Below are 25,619 nucleotides of genomic sequence, written 5' to 3'. Positions count from 1 at the left end.
TGTATCAAAATTAAATAGACAACATTATTACAACTGTAGAAATCAACATGCCATGATATTTTAGCAGCAGATGGAATAATGGGGGCTTTTCTGTTTTAAATAGAAGTAGTTAGCTCATGTAATACATCTTAGAATAAGATACCGGACCATCACTACCACAGATGACTTAATTCTCTCATGTGGCAAACATTTCACGCCATCACATTTTGTTTCTTTTTTTCTCTTCTTCCCCTTCTCTTGCCATTTGCCCACCCGTCTCCCAAACAGCAATGCCACAACCTCTTCAGAGGTGGATGACTAGAAACGCTGAGGCCTTTCACAGCTCCTCTCTGGCTGTAACACCCCATCATCCCCCCTTCTTGCTCCTCATTTGCCTTTGAAGTGGAATTACTACACAATTGGGCACAGCGGGTGTGCAGGTTACGCCGGCTACTTCATTTAAAGTTTGGCAGGCCTGTCACAGTGATGGAGGCCTGTAGAGAAAGCATGATGTGACGATTTACTAAGATAAAACCGGTGATTCTTTATTAAGCTGATAAATCGGCATAGTTGTTCAGGTTATAATTGCTGAATATTTGCATAATTTAGATTTTTTTTTCTGCAATAAAAAAAGCTCCAAATAAATTGTTACACCATACACACACATAGAATAGTGCACACGGTGAGAGCGCTAAGCTGAGATTAGAGCGCCACTTCCCTTGGCTTTTTGATGATTAGTGGCTCCTCAACTAAGTCCCTCTCGTATCACATATGTCGTCCGCCGCTAAGTCACTAATCGGACAGCGACGGACGTCCATTAACGGCCCGAGTAATCGCCATCAGTGGTGGTTAACATTCTCTTGGCCGCTGCTCACTTTAATCAACGCACATACTTCATGTTGGCAAGACACACACACACACACACACACACACACACACACACACACACACACAAGTGTGTCTGAGAGCAGCAGAACGAAGAGATGTCAAGGAAAACATACTTTTCAAATGAATTAGGCAGAACGGGGACAAATATTTGTTTAAGCATCATTGAGGGGGAAAAAAAGACGCAATCATTGCAGAAATGTCTCACACGCACACACACGTCTTTTGCTCAGTGTGTCTGGCTGCTAACATAATCACAGTGGTAACTGCTCTTGTTAACTCCTCTACTCAGAACAAGCTTTTAGGGAGCGTGGGAGCCTCCTCTGGAGAATTCCACAGTGGAGCGTGTGTGTGGTTTCGTATGTGTGTGTGCCGCTTCTTTTTAAATTAACACCCATTGTTCTATGCATCAAAAAAGTCAATTCCTTCCATCGTCTGTGCTTAAATGGCAGAAAGGCTTTAAAAAAATAAATCTATTGCGTACTAAGAACTGTCACTCAGGTGTGGGTCTATCCATGTGGAAATGTGAGCCATCTTTTGAAATTTATCTCAGGGAAATTGGAAAGGGATATCAAGAATAGTTGAGCGGAATGTGCCTTTTCAGATAAGGCGTCCAGGGTGCCTTTTGCCTTCGAGGAGCCAACCGTTGCATTTACATCTATATGACACCTCAGGCAGGAATTTAAACAAATGTTTCCTCCTGCTATGACCAGTTTATTGCAGTCATTTTCCCCTCCTCTGCTTCTCTTTTAGCTTTAAAACGAAAAGAAAATCTCTATCTTTTTCTATCCTGCTTCTCTCTGTTACTCTCCTGCTTCTCTCTGCTAAACTTATTCCAATATTTATTTTCCTCTCCATCATCTGTGGGGTTGTCTAACTGTCTGTGGCCTCTCTTCACGCAATCAGCTGTTTGTAAGAATCTCTCTCCATCCCTGATATTTTTTTTTTCTCTCATTCCCCCCTCTAGGCAGACTGTTAAGGATATTTCTTACTATCTATTTATAGATTGTTCTTTTGAAGAGGGGGAAGAGTAGCGGGTAGGAAAAGCTCAGATACAAATTCAAATTAGGTGGGAACCTGTTTCTGTCTGTTTCTTCAAACTGTTGAAACAGGCATTTACTTATTTTTAATAATTCTAAGTTTAAAAACTTTCAGAATCTCGAAGAAAACTACAATCACCACCGAGTGTACATTTTCTGCTAATCAGAGATGAAGTAAAAGCTATAAAATGTCCGCATAACACTCATGGTCACACACAGACACTCCCACAGAGGTGCAGACACACACTCAGCCTCACAAACACAAAGCAGCCTCTGTGTGGTGCCCTAAATCGCCGGCCGGCGGCCCGAACCGTGCTTCCTGTCCAGCTTAACCACAAAAGGCAATAACACACACCCTAATGTCACCGCTGTTAATCACACACAGACTCACACACACACACACACACACACACACACACACACACACTCAAATGCATGCATGCATCCATGCATGCAGGGGAGAAAAAGTCATGCGTTTTGGAAAGCAGAAGACGGAGGCTAACTCATGTGGGGCTAACTCATGTGGCCTCTGGGAAAACCATCTTCTCTTTCTCTGCTCTGCTCATCCACCCAAAGCTTTAGTCATCTCTCCTCATACTTTCCTCATACTTTGGACGTTATATTTATGCCTTAACATTGAGTCAGTGGACATCACGACTGTCGCTGGCATTCTGGCAAAGAGAGCATGAGGGAGAAATGGAAGAAAGTCTGCTGCACACTGCTGTCTGGCTCTCAAAGCCTAAGCAGCTCGTGGGAAAAACTCAAGTGTTGCTTTATAAAAAGAGAAATAAGAGGCAGAAAGACAACAATGGGGGAGGAAAGGGGTACAGAGGAGAAAGTGCATCCGGCGGACGGTGACCCGGATCCCCTGGTGTTTCGCGAGAGGGATAATGTTTATTGAGTGAGGGGACGGTGTTTTTACCATTGTTGAGCTGGGCCTCTGTTTGTGGCGCATTTGTTAAGCAATCCATAAAGAAGTTGCGGCATTTGTCTCACTTTCAGCGACTTGGCCTGCCCTTCCAAAGCAGAGACACGCAGACACACTAGGGTTGGGCGATATTAACTTAACATTGTAATTATGATATTTTGTGGTATTTATTGTGATAACAATAATAGTGATGATGAAAAGGTATTTACACCTTTTCATTTATTAGGCAACTGTATGGCTTTGACTACATCTTACTGCTGTTAAAGCCCAACAAACACTTAAAAATATACACATCTTCAGATAGGCTTCTTCAGTTCACCAGTGACACAGTGTGATTTTTATCACAAAACTGCACACAGTAACTGTATTTATTATATATTTTTTATTTATTTACATTTATTGATGCTCAAATGGAACCAACAGTGGAGAAAATAGTTAAAATAATCCCAACATTATTGTCAGTTTTTGGGGTTTTCAAACATCATTAAATGGAATTTATCATAAGAACGTTTCCACTATCACGATGTACCATAAGATAAATGCCAATCCCTAACACACACACACAGGCTGATTCTTTTCTAGTGTCCCGCACCTTGTCTCCCACCTCGCCCCAAACTGTCCTGGCGTTTTTCTCCCTCACTACCTGGGGAGTCAGTGGTTTCGTTGTAGTGCTCCCAGATCCTAACACTGGAGGATTTTCTGTGACTGGCATCAGTGTAATACAAGCAGGATGGATGAAGAAATGGAAGGAGGAGGAGAGGATGAGAGCGTGGACAGTGTAAGGAATATATGGTACCAGTATAAGATTCTCACTGTAAAGTAACCTTGAATAACAATACCACAGTTTCATGGTGTTTGCACAAAACTGAAAAAAAATACAAGCATAACCCAATCAGTTTTATTTAAAGCAAAAAATTATTACTACTTCTGCTAAAATATTAGGATGATTACTACATCTATAAAGTTTGGCTATTAATATGATTCTAATACATAGTTTTTAGCAAAACTACAATAGATTGCCTGCAGTCAGCAGCTTTTCAGACATGCTCCTTCTAGCTTTCCAACTGTAGTTTTAAAGCAGCATTACAGTAATTTAAGTGATGGGTGAAGCTTCTTCAATTTAGGAACCACAAGTGTTTGGGTTTTTTATGACCTGAAGCTCTTCCAAAAAGACAAATTTGTCTTTCTTTTAGGCAAACAAAAAAGTCTAGCCTTCTTTCAGCCAGGCTCAGCAACAGGTGTGGGAGGTGCAACAATGAATTACCCATTTCTCTACACAGCTAGTGGTACTCCTGTTACTTTCTCTGGCATCTGATTAACGGCATTTGAAAAGGTAGGAACAGTATGATGGAAACATTTAGTTACTTTTTGAAACTTCTGAAAGCCTCCGTATATCTTGATGCCCGTACCTGGCCCATTCTGAATGGGCACTGTTGGCGTTTCCCTGTTCTGCTGACACTGGAATTCACCCAGCTGACATTTGACCTCAACCCAATGACCCTGTGTCATATGACCTGACTCTAGTTAGCCTGGGGGGGGACCTTTGTCTGCACTCACACACTTTCCTTCTCCTTTCCGATCACTTATGACACTCTGAAGTTCTTCTCATCACTCTCGCTTTCTTTCATCCTGTCCTCTCCTATATAGAACCAACCGCAACGAGAAGAACAAATGCAGCCTGTGCAGAAACCCCCAGAGGTCAGCTGATTCAACTGGGCCGGGGCACTTTAGCATTCTCCTTTGGTATTTTACCGTCTGTCCTTCTTTCTTTCTGATACCCCCCTTCACCCCATTGCTCCACGGATGGAGACACGGTTATCAAGGCTCTCTGGGGATAGACAATATGGCCCAGACAATGGACTCCAATCCGAGGTGGTGGTGGCGGTGGATGGGGGAGAAACAGAAGGTGGGGGGAGGCTGAGACAGGGCCACAGGAGAAGAGGAGAACAGCAAATTAGTTTGCAGAGCACGGACATTCTGCTCAATTACTCCACTCTCACAAATTCTGTCTTCCCCCCAAACCGCTTTAATTTTACCCCCCACTTTTAGATGAAGGACCGCAACACTTCAGCTGAAAGCAGAACTGCTCATTCAAATCAAAAACAAGTGATTAACAGCTGCAAAAGCACCATTAAAAATGGACATTTCTCATAACATGCAAAACTAAAATTTGAAAAGTTAACGGACAAAAACTAGAGACGTTTTATATAAATAAATCTGGACTACAAATAATGTTAACGCAACAAGTGAAATAATTTCACTTTTTTATATCCTTTACACAGCATTTTATTAACAATATTAATCATCCTAATGCTGTTTAATCATATATATAACAATGCTTCTTACTTTATGAATGGCTAATTGTCTGTTTTTGTTTCAAATGTTTCAGGCAAATAAAGCTGCAGCTGTCACAGCACTTTATGGAAGCCGATGAAATTAACTTCCATCTCCGAGGCTACATTTTAATTACTAATAATGAGACTTTTCATGTCAGTGAAATCCAGACAATTCCTCCAGGCTCTTAACAGCGCTCTGATGTCAGATTGTATCCGAGTGTGTCCTGCTTAAACTATTCAAAGTGCTGACATGTCCACTGTTGACACACACACCGAGAAACTAAGGGGACAAATGGAGGGGTGTGAAAATCCACCACCGCCTTAACACCACCCTGACAGAGACCTCTTCCTCTCCTCCTCCTAAACCCCCATGCCCACCCACCCATCTTTTCACTTTATCTCTAGCACTCTCACTTTTTTGTAAAAACCTGCTTCTTCTGTCTGCTGGTGAGGAATGTGTCAGTTTGACCACATCATCCGTTCCCCTTCATCTCTCTCATCCACCTACGGCTACAATTTCAAATCTAACTTTTTAAAAATAATTTTCTCCCCCCCATTTCTGTTTTGGTTGCTTTTCTTCCTGCTTTTGTGTTTCGGTGCAAGACACGAGGCCCTACTTGCAGATCTGACTTACTTTAACCTTGTGTTAAAGTTCTGTAACAAAGCAGGACAACCAGAAATCTATGAAATAATTTTTTTTCTTAAATGACAAAATACCAACTACAAGAAAAAATATTTTTAACTATTAAAGTTAAAACCAGAAAATGTATAAAAATTATATATGATGAATTAAAATTTTTCTTTTCACTCTTCAAATCAAAAATAATTTATTAGATATAAAGAAAATATTTCCTACACTGTCAAACTGCACTTACAAATTAGTGAGTTCTACAGGAAAATAAGAATAAGAGGAACAAAAGTCTGAGAAGGAAATATGATGAAGAAGCAACACTGGTGAAGGAGGCAAGCGGACACTTACTGTAGCACATGAACTGAGAGCATCACAGCAAACCTCTGGGACTGGAGTGCACACACACACGCACACACACACACATACACACACACACACACACACACACACGAGTACAGTGGAAGATACCCCCACTTTCTCTCTTTCTCTGCCTTGCGTGCACACATCCAAATATGAACATGCAGACACTCTGAAACACGTCCGGAGCCGCAGTGATGGAGTGCATTACTGGAAAGCAAGAGTTTTAAGCGCTCTCCTCCTAAGTCATTGTAATCCCCGCGTTTATCTCCATACATTCTGCTTTTTTGTGTAATCCTTTAAATGTTTAATTCCTTCTAGCTGTTGTTATCTTTCCCCCTCTCTCTCTACCCTCGACCACTTTGCAAGGATTGAACAGTTTATTAAAAACACATTTTTGACACTTCTAAATGTGCTTTAAATTCAAGTGTGGCCCCCAGAAAATCCCCCCACAATCCATCCTGCCGACCTTAGTTTGTTTCAGAACAAAAGATTAGTATCATCAGGGCAAAAACATTTACTTTAATGCAACAAACTTCAAGAGGGAGAGAGAAGAGAGCAGTGTTACCCACGTTATGATATGTGTGAGTTAGAATTAAAATGTGGCGTATTAGAACATAATCTGCCTCTCGCAGCATTAGGATCAAACAAGCATTATTGCATGGGCGAAAGCCACTCGTGTTGACAGCGCAAGGTTAGAGGGTTCACACCTCTAAATGAAGGCAGGCCTGCACAAACAACAGAGGAGCACAGTGAGATTAATATTAGCATACGGCATAACAACAAGAAGAGCGTACAGATTGAGAACAGGATTAACAGGTTTTTTTTTCATGCATTGAATTTGGATTAAAACAAAACCCCAAAATAAATTTCGAGAAGAGGCATTTTAAATCCTGATTAAAAAAACTGAAGTTTGATTTAGTGGAGCATTTACATGCACTTTGGAGTGTCTGATTTCACCTAAATATATCAGGCTGTTACAGAAGGAGACGTATGAGGGCTGACAGGGAAGCAGAAGTAAATAAAGTTGTGGTGAGAAGCGAAGATAAGATGATGAGAGGAGATGATCACACACTGACCGACACATTATGCCTCTCTTTTCAGACTTGTGGCTGCGCTGTTTTTGCAGTTTCGTCTATAGAAGAATTTATTTGAATGAGCAGAAGTTTTAGTCAGGACAGATAGAAAGGAGTAAAGGGGGATGGCAGATGGGTTGGCAGGGGAGTCATCTCTGTCACTGAAGCTTCAACAAACATCCTCAAACATATATTGCTCTATTTGCACTAGCTTTGCATGTTATCTTAACTAAAAGGATAGAAGTGAATCATCAACTCTCTTAACATTTCGTCTCAGTCACACTCAGTGTCAAACTCCGCTGAGACAGTTACTTAACGCACACACAGTGAGTCTTGTTTTCACACACTTTACACGTTTTCTTCTTTCTATCTTTGAATTTTCCACTCTGGACCTCTGTCCACTTTTCTTTCTCTGTCCTCTACATGTGAGTGAGTGCGTGTGTGTGTGAACGGCAGAACGCCTCACGTACCTGTTACACTCCTGAGGTAGCTCAGGCTCAGTGAGCATGCTGGAGTAAGGGTCCGTCTCTCTCGACAACAACAACATAAAACAGTCCCACCACGCTCAGACGGACAACGTTAGTCTCCCAAAACAAGACGGGATAGAAGTGATCCTTCACCCTCTCACACACACTGCTGCTTCTCTCTTTCACTCTCTCTCTCTCTGCTCACACACTTCCAGCCTCACACCCTCCCTCTCTGTCTTTCTCTCAGCCTCTGTCCCTCCTCTTCTCCCTCCCTCACTGTAAACTGTGAGATCTGGGCTCAGCTCTTAAAGGGCCAGCAGCAGACTCTCCCTTGCTCTGATGAGAGGGAGAGAGAGTGCAAGCAAATGGGAGGGTCTACTAGACCAGAGGGCCTGTCAGCCCATCAATGTAAATGCACAGCAGTGCTGCCCCCTTCCTCAGGTTCATCCTTCATCCTTTTTTCCTCCCTAACATGGTTTTCACACACTTTAAAGTAAATGGCCAGAGGTGTTTCCTTTCAAACTCCTGCATTTGTTTTTTATAAAAACACCAGGAATGTCACTGAAATATGTTTTTAAAAAAATGCTAAAAACAATTCCTGAAAAAACAAAAATAGTATTTCTGCCTAGTAGCCTTCATCCAGTGTCATAGAGGGTCATGATGCTAGACAGCTGATGGCTAGAATAATTGTGACGCGCCACGGGAAAACCAGGAACAAGTTGGCAGAGCACAAACGGAGAAAATGAGGAAAAACCGTCAATTTCTGAGAAAATGGTGATTTTTGTTTTATTGCAAAATGTTCAAGTTGAAATTATGAAGTATCCACTCAATTATTTAAATGACAGTTTCGGAGGTTTTAAAATGGTAAATTTTATGTTTAAACTCAGCTTGTTTTCAGCCTAAAACTCAGCCAGCTCGTGTTTACATTTTGGGGAGGGGAAAAGCCTCAGCTTATTTCTGTAGCGGTTTTGTTTGGCTCCGCGCTGGCTTTTGTTCTGCTTGTCGACCAATAACCAGCATGCTTCAAGAAACCTCGTGGCTACTTAACAGCTCCTATGAAAAATAACGTGTTTCTTCACGATGGACCAAGCTCAACGTGTTGCAAACGAACTGAATTGCAGCTATTACAGCGCTTCGCTGTGGGAGTACATGTTCAGCAGTACTGCCGCCGCCGGACTCTCTTCAGATTCTGAATCAGAAGGAGATGAAGCGGAAGATGAAGATGAACATTCCTAGTTTGCAGCTGTCTTCAACCCAAGACGAAGATGACGAAGAACGCTTTGGACTGGTGGCTGAGGAGCTAGAACGTAAGATATCAGAAGCTATTGCTATCACAACATTTGAGGAAAACAGAGTCAGTGAAATGGAGAAGATACGTAACTTTGACTGTAAATGCTACGGAAGAAGAAAGGAGAACTATTCACTTGGGACATAGTCCTGTAGCCACAAACTTTCTCCAGAGATCATGTACAACATACGGATGGATTCATTAGCAGCAGAAAGGGAGTGGCAGGACATGAGAATAATCGGACATCTTGAAACTTCAGCAATGACCACATCCACCAAGAACACACCAAGGAAAAGAAAACACGCCAGGACAACTTATTTCATCGCGGGCATCGAAGTCTGCTGGAATACCTTTCAGTTTCTCATGGGGTAAACAAGATGAGCTGACACAAAGATCCAAGTTTCAGGGTGATTCGTTGGCTTTTGTAGCATTATGCTGGACAAACAACTTTAAACAGATTTTGAGGCAATACACTGATGAACAGGGATGTAACGACACATGAATACATACTGGAAGTTTCCTGTACAGCCCTTTTGGTTTGGCATGCATATGTACCAAATAAATAGTATTGTTTTAAAGCTGAAAACATGCACCATGTTTGTGTGCAGAAAGCTAAAACAAAACACAGTGTGAACTCCAGCCTATAACTAAGGTCTACCATTGGTTTCTTATTAAGCTTCAGCGATAATGTAGAAAGAACAAAGGAACTGAATGAAAAGTTTTTTTTAAACTTAATTACTCACCTGAAACAATTTAAAGCTAGAATTTGCAAGGAATAGCTACAAACACCACTGGTACTGCAGAAAAATATAGCTCAGGTCCAAATCCTGCTGCCTGTAGTAGCATTCAACCAGTCTAAATTGCTGCACGTCAGCAGATGTGTCAACTGCATTCCCTCTGAGGAAAAAGAATATCCCAATAGCTGAACTTTTAGGATTCAGGGATTCATTCAGGGACAATTTGTAAACTGGATTGTCTATAAATCAAAACAAAAGTGATAAAAACTTTTTTATTTCAAAATATCAATGCACTCTCATTCAAACGTTCCTAAATGAAAACCTTGGCAATTTTAATGACTTACAAATTAGTGAGTTCTACAGGAAAATAAGAATAAGAGGAACAAAAGTCTGAGGGGGAAATATGATGAAGAAGCAACACTGGTGAAGGAGGCAAGCGGACACTTACTGTAGCACATGAACTGAGAGCATCACAGCAAACCTCTGGGACTGGAGTGCACACCGCACACACACACTTACACACACACACATCCGTGTTTTACTATCTTTATGAGGACTTTTCGGTTACTTCCATTGAGTTCCATTCATTTTCCTTGATTTTTAGTGCCTAACTCTAACCCTAACACTAACCCTAACCAGTTAATACCTAACCCTAACCCTAACAATAACTCAATTCATACCCTAGTCCTAAACCGAACCCCTGTCCCAAGAAAGGAATTTGAAAAAGTGAGGACCAGGAAAATGTCCTCACTTTGTCAAAATGTCCTCACTTTGTGATAAAAATACGAAAAATGGTTCTCACTCAGCAACAAGTACAAGAACACACACACACAGACATGAGTACAGTGGAAGATACCCCCACTCTCTTTCTTTCTCTGCCTTGCGTGCACACATCCAAATATGAACATTCAGACAGGTGGTATAATCTATCCAGCCCTTGGCTTTACCTGCTTATTCTTAATTAATTGGATATAATTGAACCGTTTTCCAAGTCCGAAAACATAATAAACTCAAGTCCACTGTTGAATAACGTAAAAGAAGAATGTGTTCTCTTGATCAATGTGTACTGAAAATACCGTAATGTGACTTCAAAACCAAGGTATGTACTGAACTGGAATTTAGTGTACGTTCACAACCCTACTAACGCAGAAACTGGACATAAAAAAGCTGTCAAAAATCACCAAAAGTCACATAAAAAGAGAAAACAAAAATAAGTAATTAAATGGCATAGATAATTTGAAGAAATGTACTAAATTTTGATTTTATTTTGCATTTGATGAAAATTATATGCTATGGCGGGGTGTCATGGCAAATATTCTTCCTCTAAGAGTAGCTCTGGCTCTAAAGTTTGATAACCACTGACTTACATATATACACACAGTGTGTATATGCAATGTATTGGCTTTTCTATGAAACCTTTTATCTGGCCTTATCAATCTATTAAACTGACAGCATTCTGTTTAAGACACTGATCTCTTTTACATTTTGGTTCCTCGTGCCTTAAATAAGACACACCCAAAACAGAGATGAAAGGGCAACAGAATGTGTGACATTGGGTATTCGTAGGAGATGGGACTGTTGATAAAGTGAGCATAATAAATGAGGCTAAACTTTTAAGACAAATGGAGGGAGCTGTTTAAAAAAAATCTGGCTGTTTTTATATCAGTCTATATGCAGTCTGTCACTGCCTCTTAGCTGCACCATTGTAAAGTAGTTGAGAACATTGTCAGCTGTTGTCAGGTTAATATTCATTTTCATGTATGTAGTACATAAACTTTACAAAAAGGTTAGCAGAGCAATCTCATAATAAACACATACATTTACTGGGTGCATAATTGTAAAGGTTTATGTTATCTCTAGCGATGCCTCAGACTAACCCGTGCTTAATTGGTTAACTTGTGTTGTTCCTTCCTCTTTCACTGTCCCTTTGGTTCCAGCGTGTTAGCAAAGCAAAGCCGTTTTGTGCTCAACTTTGATACACATCATGCTTTTCACATGATTGGATATGCTAACAGAATAAAGCAGCAGAACAGTGGATGTGAAACAAGCCTTGAAACAAGATTAATATTAAGGTATCCTGAGGTTGAAACCTTTCAATACCGCCAAAGGCTGCTGAATTCCTAAGAATGCCATCTAAAAAGGTCAGCTATGTTGCTTTTTATATTATTTGTTAAATTCTTTTCTTTCAGTTAAGGCGTTGAATGCTTTTTTTGTGGAAATATAGAAATAGATGTAAAATAGGGGAGTTAAAGATGCCAATCATAGTTCCTTCGCTCTGTGTCACCAACCATATATGTTTTAGCTGTATGGTTCTGTGCATGCTTTGATGCTTATAAATCTCCTAAATAGCATTTCTAATGCATTTAACAGAATTAATAATGGACCTCTGCATGTTATTACGTTCCTGTCATTACGATTTAACACTGATGTGAATGTGAACGTGAAGGGGGGAAACCCTTGTTACACTGTGGCCACTTTCCAAATGTAATGTAATGAACCTGAATTCATGTTCTCCTGAGACAATCTTGAGATGAATGTCATTTTATTACTGCAAGAGCATTAATGTCAACATATTTGAGTAATCAATCTCCATCAGTTTATACAGTCACTCTCTCTCTCTGCTGTGTTTAAATATGACTGTAAAATGTGTTACCATGAGCTCAAATAGAATTAGATGAAATGTATTTTTAGCTTTTGTATTCAATAAAAAAAAGAACATAATTTCTTATTTTCTCCTTTGAACTTGAGGCAGTGACATGCACACTTGATCCTACAAGAACACAGCTGAACTCTGAAGCTGAAGATAAATATAAATCCCATCAAACAGCACACATATGCAACCTAACTGAAACCTTGACCAGTACACCACACTCTTCATGTCCTCAGGTCTGTGTTTTACGTGAATGTGTTTGTGTGTGTGTGTGTGTTAGCAGTGCATGCTGCTTTCAGCTCTTAGTGCTGTCACTCACTATTAGGGGTGTGTGGTCTGTGTGTCACACATATGGCCAATCCAGCTATTGTTCTGGAGATCTCAGAGGAAAGCAGAGCTGACGGGCTGCCACGCTACTTTAACACACACACACAGTGCAACACACACAAGTGAGGCATATAAAGTCAGTCATGTCTTAAGGTATAAAGTAGGTGTGTTTAAATGCACTGGTGATACCTCAAACATTATGTGTTTTTGGTACCTCAGTTGAGTCAAGAATGTAGATTTAAAGTAATATTTTTTACAGACCCTATCGGATTAAAACAAATTAATCTTCAACTGCAGCATAACGTGTCATTCAAGCAAGCCAGGTATTTGCTGATCTCAATAAATCAATTAACTACTTGCTAAAACTTGCCCATATTTATAGTCAGAGCAATAACTAAAGTTTAAGACAACGTGAAGTGTGGTAAACGGGACCGAAAAAGGTCCCAGATATTTTTATTGATTTAATTACTATTGTAAAGGAAATGAAAAAATAAATCTTCACCAGGCACTGTTACAGAACTGGAGGATTTTGTGTACTGTAAGATTATGCTACTGCTGTGAAAGATGGCTTTCAGGTATGACATTAAATGTGGAGTTTTCTTTTTTTTTTTTTTTTCAAGATTTAGCATCTTGAATATTTCAAAAGCTATAAATGTAACTAAAATGCAAATATGGTTCCTCTGTAGTAATAATTTAACAATCAAGATTACAGCTTTAGATAAAGGCAATGCTAGGAAACACCTTTATTTCAGCTATACTAAACAGAGCCTTACAATCGTACAGCTTTAAAGAAAAAACGTACACATAATCAAAAAAGTACACAACACCGGTTACAGCTGTTGATGTCAGGTGACTCCAGAGAGTACACTGTTTTGCTTTAGTGGCTCTTTCCTCTGCATTCCACACTGTGAGTTACGATATTTTGATAAATAGACTTGAGTTGAGTAAGGACTTATTTGGCTTTTCTGGTGTTGTTCTGAAGTGGTTCAATCATATCTTAATGAGATATCTCTCACTGTTTTTATCATTGACCTGTTTTCAGAAACAGCTACTCTGTCTTGTTGCATACCACAGGGATCTCTTAGGTAATGTCGTCAAAAGCTATAAAAATGTGTCTTATTACCTATATGCTGATGATATAGAGTTGTACTGTTCATCTAAAATGTCTGACTTGTACAAACTGCATTAACTTTTATTTGCTTCTGTGAAAGATGTCATGAATGTGGGTGTTTTCTTTGACAACACTTTGTCTCTTGAGACTCACTGTAAGCATCTTGTTAGAAACAGTTTTTATAAACTAAGAAACATCTCTAAGCTGTTTGTATCAAACACTTAACTAGAAATGATAATCCATGCTTTTATCTGCAACAGTTTTCTAACTCTTAAATAAGGAATGTCTTGGTTGCCTTCAGACTTTGCAGAATATGGCGGCAAGGCTTCTAACCAGGGCTAACAAGAGAGACCAGATAACCCCTGTTCTTGCCTAATTGCACTAGCTGCCTGTTCATTTCTGGTCTCTGCATGGTCACCATATTACAGTCAAATCAGACCATTCCTTCTGAGCACATACCATAAATTCCGGATTATAAGCCGCTACTTTTTTCACACACTTTGAACCCTGCGGCTTATACAACGGTGCGGCTAATGCATGTTTTTATGCCGCCAAAAACATTTTGCCTGGTAACAGTAGATCAATCAAATTGATGAATAGTTCAAAGAAGTACAATAAACTTGTGCGATAAATCAAGAGCACATTCACAATTAAATTACCGGTATTGTAAATCAGACATTTATATTGACCCTCATCAACATGGAAAATCACCAACGGGTTTCGAAAGGCTGGACTGCTGCGTGATTAAGGGGACTGGGTGCGCTCAAGTGAGAACTTCAACAAAGAGGCTGAAGTGAGTGAAGAGATCTTGAGGCTGTTCAAGTCGGACACTGAAGAACAGGACTTTGATGGTTTCAGTGTGCAGGAAGAAGATGAAGAAGGCGATCAATGATGCTTGACCTGGTAGGCTGCAGTGTATATCAGTTAGGAGATATTGGAATGTTGTTCGTGCACTGTTCAGTAAAAAAACATTAGCAATGAAATTTGTGTGTTACTCATAACGTACGTATATTTAAAAGTAGCCGTGTTACAGGCAATGTTCGAAAAAAGCATTTGCAATATGCATTTGTTTATATTACCATACGCATTAAGTTAAAAGTTAAAAATTCCTAACGTGTAATATCTCTCTTTGTAAATCATATTACAACGTGGGCCTGTACAAGTACAACATTGGTTTTCTTTCTAAAATTAGAGCATGTGGCTTTTAATCAGGTGCATAGTCCGGAATTTACCTTAACTTATTTTGCAAGTTGATGTATGGTAAGAAATTTCAAAGAAGTTATTAACAAGTCGTTTGAAGTTGTAGGCCTCCAACATAGAAACACCGTACCTCTCTGACAACACGAAGTCAAATGTAGATTACAATATCTCAAAAAGCAACACATCATGCCCCAAACTAAAGGAATTTAAGAACAGGTGATAACAAAATCATAACTACTATTACAAAGAGGATTACAAAGGCATTAGGCTTTGGGTTCTTCCTAAATTAAAACATTTAATGACAATTTAACAAAATTACAGTACGTATAATCAATAACACCTCAGATAACCTGTGAAACTATCGAACAGACAGTGGTACTGTAGAGTTTTGAGTTTCGAGTTTATACAGCCAAACACTATAGATTCTATATATTTTTTACATACCCATGGCAAAAGCATAAATTCTTAACAACTCCACGCTGCTGCTTATGAACATTACAGCATCAACCACAATCAGTGGCATTAGTTTTCTATTTACCTAATCTAATTCATGGCCAAATGGAGAGAATACACTGGAAGGACTAAATCTAATCGCATTCCTGACTAAATTGAGCCCCGATTGAACACAGCATCTCTCCTTGACCCTGTAAACAGCTGCAAAACCAATGATAACCTCATTTGTGCATTACAGAAACTTAATTTCTCCATTATGCGTCTGAGACGGCCACGATCGGTCAACATAACGGAGCAGGGCTGACCTGGGCACACCCCTCGCCTTGCTTTCCCACTCCCGTCTAAAGACAGCTGGAAGAATAGGCATGAGGCTCGTGTTCATATTTTGAATAGCTCTTTATGAAATTACCTTTCACACAATGGAAACGGCTAATAGCATCTCAAAGATTTTACTTGCCATGAACTTGGCGAAGATTAATTTTGCCTTGATAATGGAAGCTAAGGAAGACAAAAGACGATGTAGACTATAATGCAGATGCATAAAAATCAATGTAGCTCGGTGTGTTGAATTAAAACGTTTAGACTGTTTTTTTTTATCTAAAAGCTGACCACAGGTCAGGCAGCAAAACACCACATTTTTAAGCTATACAAATAATAAACCAAGCAAATATATAGATTAAACATTAACAAAAAGTTGTTTAACTAAATCTAAAATGTTTCACAAAGGTTGCTTGTAGATCATGTTCACAAACACAGAAAATGATGGTCAGACACAATGTCACAAATCAAAATGTCAACATTTAGGGACAATGACGGTTTTTTGTGCAAGCACAAGATTACTTAGCAAAAATTGCATAGTTTGCATTTAAATAGGTGATGAAAGAGCATGCTACCATTTGTTGAATATTGCTTTCCCGCCAGGTCGAGAACTAAAGCACCAGGACAGAGCAGCTCAAAATGCAGATTTTTTCTTTCAATCACAGCCATCAATTTCAAAACAGAACGATTCCATATTGGTGAATGGGTGATTGGTAAAAATCACTGTTCATTAAGCTTTGTATTACAAGACACTGATCACTGTATCATTCTGCCTGTCCACAGTTTGCATCCAATAACAAAGTTCAATAGCATTGTGCAAGAAATGTCTTCAAGGTCCCTAAAATATAATGGCCCTGATGGAGATGCTCAATTAATTTGTGTTATCTTCACAATTTCAATGAACTACAGTTTCTATGTCCTGAAACTGGTCCAGACATTGTAAAACAGGTAATTCAGTAAAACAGCAACAAATGAACGCTGTTCCGAATCCTTTGTCGCTAAAGACAGATCAAAATTTGAAGTAGCTATGCTTAAAGTGTGTTCAGACCAAACGCAATTTCAGCAAATTTTTTGCCTCATTTGTGTGCTGTTGCTCGCTTGGTATTTTGCCAGGAATTTGCATGGCCAAAGAGCAACAACACCCCACTCGCTCCACTCCCTCCACTTACCGCTTCATCAAATAGGAGGAGCGTCTATCTGCTGCTTGCCGGAACGAGTTTTCTCCGAGGATTGCAATTACTTAGCTCCATCCATTATCCCATAAACTAAACTTTAACCAACTTCTCCCAGCCTTTGCTGAAGAAAACCAATTCCATAAAGCTGCTGCCACCATGTCTTACCGTAGGGATGATGTGTTCAAGGTGATGTGAAGTGTAGGTTTTTCACCACACAGCGCTTTTTTTAAGTAGGCCAAAAAAGTTTACTTTTGATTGACAACAGCACCTTCTTCCACATTTTTAGTGTCTCTATTATATGGCTTATGACAAACTTTAAATGGGACCTATTTTGGTGTTCTTTAGCAGTTGTTTTCTTTTTACTACTCTTGGGCCAGACTCATAAAATTCACAACTAACAATGGTTCTATCAGTATATTCAACAATGGTTCTATCAGTATATTCTCCCACCTGAGTTGTTGACTTATGCAGCTCCTCCAGAGTTACCATGGTCTTCTTGGCTGCTTCTTGAATAGGCCTACCCATGCTTGACCTATGGGTTTGCAGTTGTGCCACGGTATTTCTGTTTTTTAATGATGGGTTGTATGGCGCTCTCTGAGATGTTCAAAGCTTTAGACATAAATTGATACCGTGCTAGGAACCTCTCCACAACTTTTTTCCTGACCTGTATTTTCTGATTTCCATGATGCTGTTTGTTTACTGATGTTCTCTAATAATCCTCTTAGGCCTTCATAGAATGCCAAAATTCCTCCTGTGATTAAATTGCACATAGATTGATTCTGTATACTAATTAGGTGACTTCGGATGGCTATTGGTTGCACTGCATTTTATTTAGGGGTATCATTCTGGAACATGCCACGTTTGGATTAGAAACGCTAAAAACCGGCAATCTTTTTCATTTCACTCCAAAATTATGTGCTACTCTGTGATCTTTTACATAAAATCTAAATGAAATGCAATAAAGTTTGTGGTTGTATTGTGATGAAATATTAATAAGTTCAACAGGTACAAATTCTTTTGCAAGGCACTATATTATTTTTATCCTGCCTTCAAGTACATGTGAATAAACTCATGGACAGGAAGCAAAATTTTGATCAAGAAAAGCATGAACTGGCTTCTCCTCCTCAGATTGTCACTGATGCATAGCTATAACCCATTTTATAATTTAGGCAATATTATAGGACAGTTTAAAATAACATGAGCGATGTGGTGTGTGTGAGCTGTCCCTCTCTACCTTGTCTCTGTTGCAGCCTTCCTCAGTCTGAGGCTGTGCACATATATCAGTACAACGGGAACCTTTTCTTCTCTAGTTTTCTCTCTCGTCACTCCAAGGAGAAGAGGATAGAGTAGAGGCCAACGTGGAAAGGTACAAGCCCCTGTGAAGTGGTTTTATCGTGGGAAGAAGTGTGCAGGCAGAGGAGTCTGTCTGAAGGCTGAGTGGCAGGCGGTGGAAACCATTAAGATAGAGCCACTATCTCTTGCTGCCAGGGCCCTCTTAATACAAGCAGGGGCTCAGGCCAATGCCATCTACACACACACACACTTGCACACCTTCTCTTGCTTGGTGCTTCAAGTGACATGGATGTGGACATACACACAACCAGGTCTGTCTCTTTATCTCTGTGTCTATTTTGCAAACCCCCTAACCCATCAATCTCTGCATGGGGTGGAAAACCGAGCAGGTAAATGGGGAGGTGTACAGGTAGAGACACTTTTATCAAGGTAAAGTGTGGCTTGTAACACATGATAACATGCCTAGAAGATTTATCAAATTGGGAGAAACGGAAGGCTCGTCCTCTACCATCTCATTTTTAGGTTTTATTTTCCCTTCTATTTTGGAAAATATTACATGCCTGTGCTTGGCCCTTATTTCAGTGACACAAAGATCTGCTGTTAAAATAGAAACAATTCAATAGGCTAATGTATGGTCAGCTTAAATTAACAAACAAGACCTCATTATGTCCATATTTATTATTATTATTTCTAAAGCACTTTACAAACCAAAAGACAACGAGAGGTTGACAATATAAGCAATAAAATCAGCACTCAAAGGCATAGAGGAAACAAGGAATTAAAAGCCAGTTAAAAGGAAAGAAAATAAAAATGATTATTTCTAACAGAACTCACAGAAAGACTTATATTGTTCCAGAGCCTAGGAGCTGCAACTAAAAAAGCTCTGTCTCCCCTAGTTCCAGAGCCTGGGAACAACTAAGAGTTTCTGGTCTTGAGATCTTAGTTCTACTGGGGCTGTGTGGATGTATAGCTTTTTAAGGTAAGGAGGTGCCAGACTATTTAGACATATAAAAATTAAAAGCAAAATCTTACAACCAATTCTAAAATAAACAGGCAGCTAGTGGAGGGAATACAAAATAGGGTTAATATCTTATGTTGTCCCTGCTAGCTGATGGGCACCTGAATTTTACAGCAGCTGAGGACAAAGGAGACACTGGTCAGTCCCACTATAGAGGGAGTTGCAGTAGTCCTGTCTAGAAGTAATAAAGGCATGAATAATGCCCCTTTTCCACTGGCTCAATTTGGCCCTACTCACCTCCACTCAGCTCGCTTTGCCAGCTTTTCCATTACTGTGTTTTTCTGTACCGGTACCTAGTTTTTTGGTCCTTGCTCCTGAGCAGGTCCGACCGGGGTTTAGTCAGGAATACATGTGACGTGAAGAGACTGCTGTTCACTGATTGGCCATGGGACCAGGAGAAATAACAAGGTTTTCGCTGAGACAGTGACGGGAAAAGTTAATTAAACGCAAGAGTGACTACAATAATATATTTACCACAATGGCCGCAGCGGGTCAGATTCAAATATAATTTTACTATTTACAAATCACATACCATGCCTTAAAGGCTGAAAGAAAAGAAAAAGGACACATCAGCTTTCTGAATTAGACTCAGCCAGGGCGCTGAATTTAATAACATCCTAAATCAGCTGATCACACATAAAATCAGCTGTTCAGACGCACAAACATTTCCCCCAAAACACACAAAACGAAACAACCACCATGAAACACTGTCTTTGGTTCAGAAATGTATTGACGGTCCTTAAGCGAACTATTGTCTGCAGGAGGAGGGAGCAGGCAGAGAGCAGCTGCCCGTTATCAGACTGCCAACAGGAGAAAGATGCTGGTGAATCCGCGGAGCATGAATATCCAACTGAGACTAACCTCAACTCGCGGTTTTGCTCTTTGAATACCCTTACCTTTGTAAGAATTATGATTATTGATTAATTAATATTTATCAAGAATTATAATTTAAAATCATAATTTGAAAGAAAATGTCTTAACCAAAAATCATTACTTACGAATCGAAATCAGAGATGTCCTCTGGTGTTGTAATTATGGCGCAAGGCCCTTGATAATTATAATCATTAAATTCCCAGTAATAATTGCTAACTATTACTAAATGACACTGTTTAATCAATGGCTTCATTGAAGGTGGGGAAATTTGACCTTATTTTGACAGACAAATCACTCTTGCTCAAAATAAACACAAACGCTTTCTCTTTATCTACGTGAATATTTATTAAATCAACAGCCCTGATACACCTCTCTATTCTGATTCAATAATCTTCACCTAATCAAGCATACAAAAGTTCTATCTAGCAAGGACAGCGCCTGTGAGTGGGCAGCAAAGCCTCGGTGACACTGGAATTCTAATTTCCCCTCGGGGATCAATAAAGTATTTTTGAATTGAATTGAATACAAAAGGGGTAAAATAACGAACTAAACAAGATAAAACAATATTGAGCGTGTATGAAAGTTAAACCAGCAGTTATCGCAAAAACAAGAGAAAATATGGTACTGGGCGAAGCTTTGGGAGTGGCCTCCACCAGGCTGCAGTCATAAAACCCCCAAAGTTGGAGCTCCGTGAAACACAAAGGGTCATAAAACTTTTAGCCGGCAACCAGTGGAAAAACACTAAGAGTGAAGACAATGTAATAGTGAGTATTCCACCATGAGGTTCTAGCAGTCCAACTTTAAGTTTACCTGAGACTGCGCTCAGGTGTTCAAACACAGTGAGACACGCACAGCTTCAAAGCGCGGGTCTTTAAGAGTCCAACAGCAATCAAAGTTTCAATAAGACATTGCATGCACATACAACTGAGAACACATTGGACTATAAGTGGCGATTCTAAATCGCCCTAAAATCCTACTCTACCCTGCCCAAACTATTTCTAATAGAAATAAAACAAAATGGGATTACTTGGTGTCGTCTTCTCTGGAGCAGGAGGAGAGGGGTGTGTTTGTTACACGTCCGTAACAAACTCAAAGATGGCTGCCTTTCTCCTTTGGCAAAAAGGGGAAAAATATGACGGACCGTCAGCAGTCAACTGGAACAAAAAAAACAAAGAGGAAAATTTCGTCTCCTTGGAAAACCCTTTGTGGGTTTTTCTTGGGTTATGTGTTAAATCCACACCTTCGATCGGTAAAGTAAAGTTTACTGGTCTTCTTATCCCAGAAAATTTAGCTCGTTGAGCTTCTTATGAGTTTGGCCAGTGAGGAGAATTAATGAAAACCCACGTGTGGTTTCTTCTCCAGAATGACCGCGTCTCATCTTCCAGCGGGAGAAAAAGCAATGGTGGGGCATCTCCCGTGTCCTTATTTAGCCCACTATGACATCAGAGCTGCGACGCACCTTCCTATCAGCTGCAATACCTGCTGGGAGTTGTGGTAGCAGACCATACTGGGTATATAGTAGCAGATGACACTGGGAGGTATAGTGGCGAACAAATGGTCCAACACCTTGTTATCGCCATGGCTAAGACAAAAACTTCCTCATAAAGCCCAAAATTGTAACTTCTTCAGACAAACTTGGAGCTTCACCAGTCCAGACAGCAGTGTCTCTCGTCTCTGCGGCTCTCCACCGCTCCCCTCACATCAGAACCCCTGAGCCTTATTTTAAGTTCTGGCTGGGCTGCGTTCTGGATAATTATCGCAGTGGATCATTTAATACATGATACATATATAAGACTTTCTGGCATATACAATAATACAAACATTATTTGTATTTTGTTTATTTATGTTTTCATTTTCTATTTATTAATTAATTTTTATCATTTCACGCAGATTACTTGTGTGACAATGTCACATAGTAACGTTAAAAGCAGCACAGCGCACTACACTCACAGCTGAAGGCGGAGCTTCAGCTGCCATAACTCCAGCCGTCACTGGTTCAATGGAATCACAACTGGTACCATACCAGGTAGAGCAAAACCGAAAGGAGCGGAGCCGCGCCGCCTAAATTGAGCCAGTAGAAAAGGGGCATAAATCTCTAATAGGCATCATGAGGATGAAGAAGATGATCCTTGACTTTACTAATGAGCCTTAGATGATAAAAGGTAGACTGGACTACTGCACTGACCTGTTTGATCTACTGCAAAATTCCTAACAGACACACAACCAGAAAAGTCCAGTGACCCAACAGCATTGATGCATTCTGTCAGCAGGTCACATTTACCAAATAAAATTACAATCTGTCTTGTTCAGCTCCATGCATGCTCTTACATCTGACAAACACTTGAGCAGGTTCTCCGCTGACTAGGATCTCCTGGATTTTAACAGAATATTCGCCTGAATGTCTTCTGCATAAAAATGGAATGACACATTGTATTTCTGGAAATGGACCCCAGAGGAAGCAAGTACAAGGAGAAAAAAATAGGACCTAATATGGAGCCTTGAGGTACCCCATTTTTAAAAAGAGCCACATAGGACAAAGACTGTCCCAATTGGACAGAGAAACATTTGGATAAATATGACTTGAACCATTCTGTGGCTGTGCCTTTAATACCAACAGACTGCACCAGCCTTGATAATAAAATAATAATAAAATGTCATGATCTACTGTGTCAAAGGCAGCAGTAAGATAAAGACAAATTAAAACAGATTAATTGTCAATATCAGTAGTTAAAAGTAAATCAATGCACACTCTGAGAAGTTCAGTTTCAGTGATGTGAGAAGACCTAAAGCTGGACTGAAACTTGTCATTATTATAATGAAGCTGATGGTGTTTTTGTAGCTGTTTTAAAAACCACCTTCTCTAACATTTTACAAAGAAAGGGGCAATTTGGAAATCCATCTAAAGTTTGAGGATATGAATGCCTCAGCTTTCTGACTATATCTGGAATCTGAGAGGTGGACAAAGGTTCAAAATGATCTAAAAAAACTGAAGATACAAGTGGTACAGCAGGGTCAATGTTGCAAGGTGAGGGCAAAAACCTGACAGCACAGACTTTATCAATAAAATGTAAAACAAACCAAAAACACTTTCACGAAACTGTTCACAAAGTAAAACAGGATGAGTCAGGAACCATAAGGATTCAAAAGAGAGTTCAGAGAATTAAAAAGAAATGCAGGCTTGCTGATTTTCTCAGACAATAAATTGGAAATAAAATTAATCTTAGCATTAAGATCAAACAGTTGTTAAACAGCTCCTGGATTATATAATCCAGGAGCTCTCCATCCCATTGACACTCTGGAGAGGGAAGCTCAGAGTCTGTAAAAGCAGCTGAAAACCAATGCTCTCTGTGTTGACAAAGCAGCAGGAGTGTCTGGCTGCACGCGGGCTACACACAGATGTTAAAAGATTAAATTCAAATAAAATAGGTAGATGATCACAGATGCCAGGGTCATCTCTTTAATATCTCCGTGTAAACTACAAGTTAAGACAAAGTCGAAGGTGTGTCCTTCATCATGTGTGGGACCACTCACCAACTGAGTTAAGTAAAAGGTCTGATCAAGTTTAAAAAGTATCTAGTTAGTGGCAGGTGCACTTAGTCCACCATTGCTCCAGGAACAACAGGCAGGATCCAGCGTATGGAAGATAAACAACTCCCAAGAGGTCAGGAATCCCCTCCAGACAGCCTCTAGAGCAGGGCTGGCCACAGTTTTTCAGCTTGCGAGCTACCTATAAGATCTACCTACCATAAAAATGCAATAGATACAGGGGTTGGACAATGAAACTGAAACACCTGTCATTTTAGTGTGGGAGGTTTCATGGCTAAATTGGACCAGCCTGGTAGCCAGTCTTCATTGATTGCACATTGCACCAGTAAGAGCACAGTGTGAAGGTTCAATTAGCAGGGTAAGAGCACAGTTTTGCTCAAAATATTGAAATGCACACAACATTATGGGTGACATACCAGAGTTCAAAAGAGGACAAATTGTTGCTGCACGTCTTGCTGGCGCATCTGTGACCAAGACAGCAAGTCTTTGTGATGTATCAAGAGCCACGGTATCCAGGGTAATGTCAGCATACCACCAAGAAGGACGAACCACATCCAACAGGATTAACTGTGGACGCAAGAGGAAGCTGTCTGAAAGGGATGTTCGGGTGCTAACCCGGATTGTATCCAAAAAACATAAAACCACGGCTGCCCAAATCACGGCAGAATTAAATGTGCACCTCAACTCTCCTGTTTCCACCAGAACTCTCCGTCGGGAGCTCCACAGGGTTAATATACACGGAGCGCAAATCTTGGGCTGTGGACAATGTGAAACATGTATTGTTCTCTGATGAGTCCACCTTTACTGTTTTCCCCACATCTGGGAGAGTTACGGTGTGGAGAAGCCCCAAAGAAGCGTACCACCCAGACTGTTGCATACCCAGAGTGAAGCATGGGTGTGGATCAGCGATGGTTTGGGCTGCCATATCATGTCATTCCCTTGGCCCAATACTTGTGCTAGATGGGCACGTCACTGCCAAGGACTACCGAACCATTCTTGAGGACCATGTGCATCCAATGGTTCAAACATTGTATCAAGAAGGCGGTGCCGTGTATCAGGATGACAATGCACCAATACACAAAGCAAGACTGCTGATAGATTGGTTTGATGAACATGAAAGTGAAGTTGAACATCTCCCATGGCCTGCACAGTCACCAGATCTAAATATTATTGAGCCACTTTGGGGTGTTTTGGAGGAGCGAGTCAGGAAACGTTTTCCTCCACCAGTATCACATAGTGACCTGGCCACTATCCTGCAAGAAGAATGGCTTAAATCCCTCTGACCACTGTGCAGGACTTATATATGTCATTCCCAAGACGAATTGATGCTGTATTGGCTGCAAAACAAGGCCCTACACCATACTAATAAATTATTTTGGTCTAAAACCAGGTGTTTCAGTTTCATTGTCCAACCCCTGTATATTTTCATTACTATATTGTGTATTCTTTATTGTAAATCTAAACTATTTGTGTTTGATAAAAAAACAAAGTTGGATATGCGATCCTCGTTGTCACATTCATTATTTCTAGGGATGGGTACCTTTCACATTTGAACCGATACCGTACCGATACTCAGTACCTGGGAATCGATACCGGTACTCAACGGTTGCAGTTTTCGGTACTTTTGTGTGTGTTTATGTAGTAGTAAATGCTAATTCGTTTAATAATAAAATCTAAAAAATATTCAGTTTAACATATTTTTTCTCAATATATAAACTTTAATGAATGTATCAAAACAAAATCCAGCTGTTTGTATTGTCGCTAACGAATGTAACCATGCTAACGGTGCTGAATGCAGGAGTTGTAGCCGTAGATCTGAGGCTGAAGAAAATTGACAAAAATCTTGTGCATATAGTGTACATACACCATTCTGATAGGCGGGGGAAACGCTGCAGGTGCTTCCTCTGATTAGAAGTATTCCTGCCGCTGGC

At 40.1% G+C, this 25,619-nt stretch overlaps 1 protein-coding gene across 14 annotated transcripts in view; it reads right to left on the bottom strand.

The window, feature by feature from the left end:
• The window catches only part of sox5 (SRY-box transcription factor 5), a 104,227-nt gene extending 96,420 nt beyond the window's left edge, over window positions 1–7,807 (bottom strand). For all 14 annotated transcript variants that reach the window (XM_047389771.1, XM_047389758.1, XM_047389759.1 and 11 more), the window contains exon 1: window positions 7,703–7,807. In XM_047389771.1, coding sequence (XP_047245727.1) covers window positions 7,703–7,779 — 77 coding nt within the window. In that variant the 5' untranslated portion in view covers window positions 7,780–7,807. The remainder of the gene's footprint in view (window positions 1–7,702) is intronic.
• Between the last annotated feature and the right edge of the window lie 17,812 nt (window positions 7,808–25,619).

Source organism: Girardinichthys multiradiatus, chromosome 17, assembly GCF_021462225.1.
Source record: "Girardinichthys multiradiatus isolate DD_20200921_A chromosome 17, DD_fGirMul_XY1, whole genome shotgun sequence".
In the NCBI taxonomy this organism is placed as follows: Eukaryota; Metazoa; Chordata; class Actinopteri; order Cyprinodontiformes; family Goodeidae; genus Girardinichthys; species Girardinichthys multiradiatus.
Note: the sequence above shows the minus strand (reverse complement) of the source record. Positions and strands in the feature narration are given on the sequence as shown.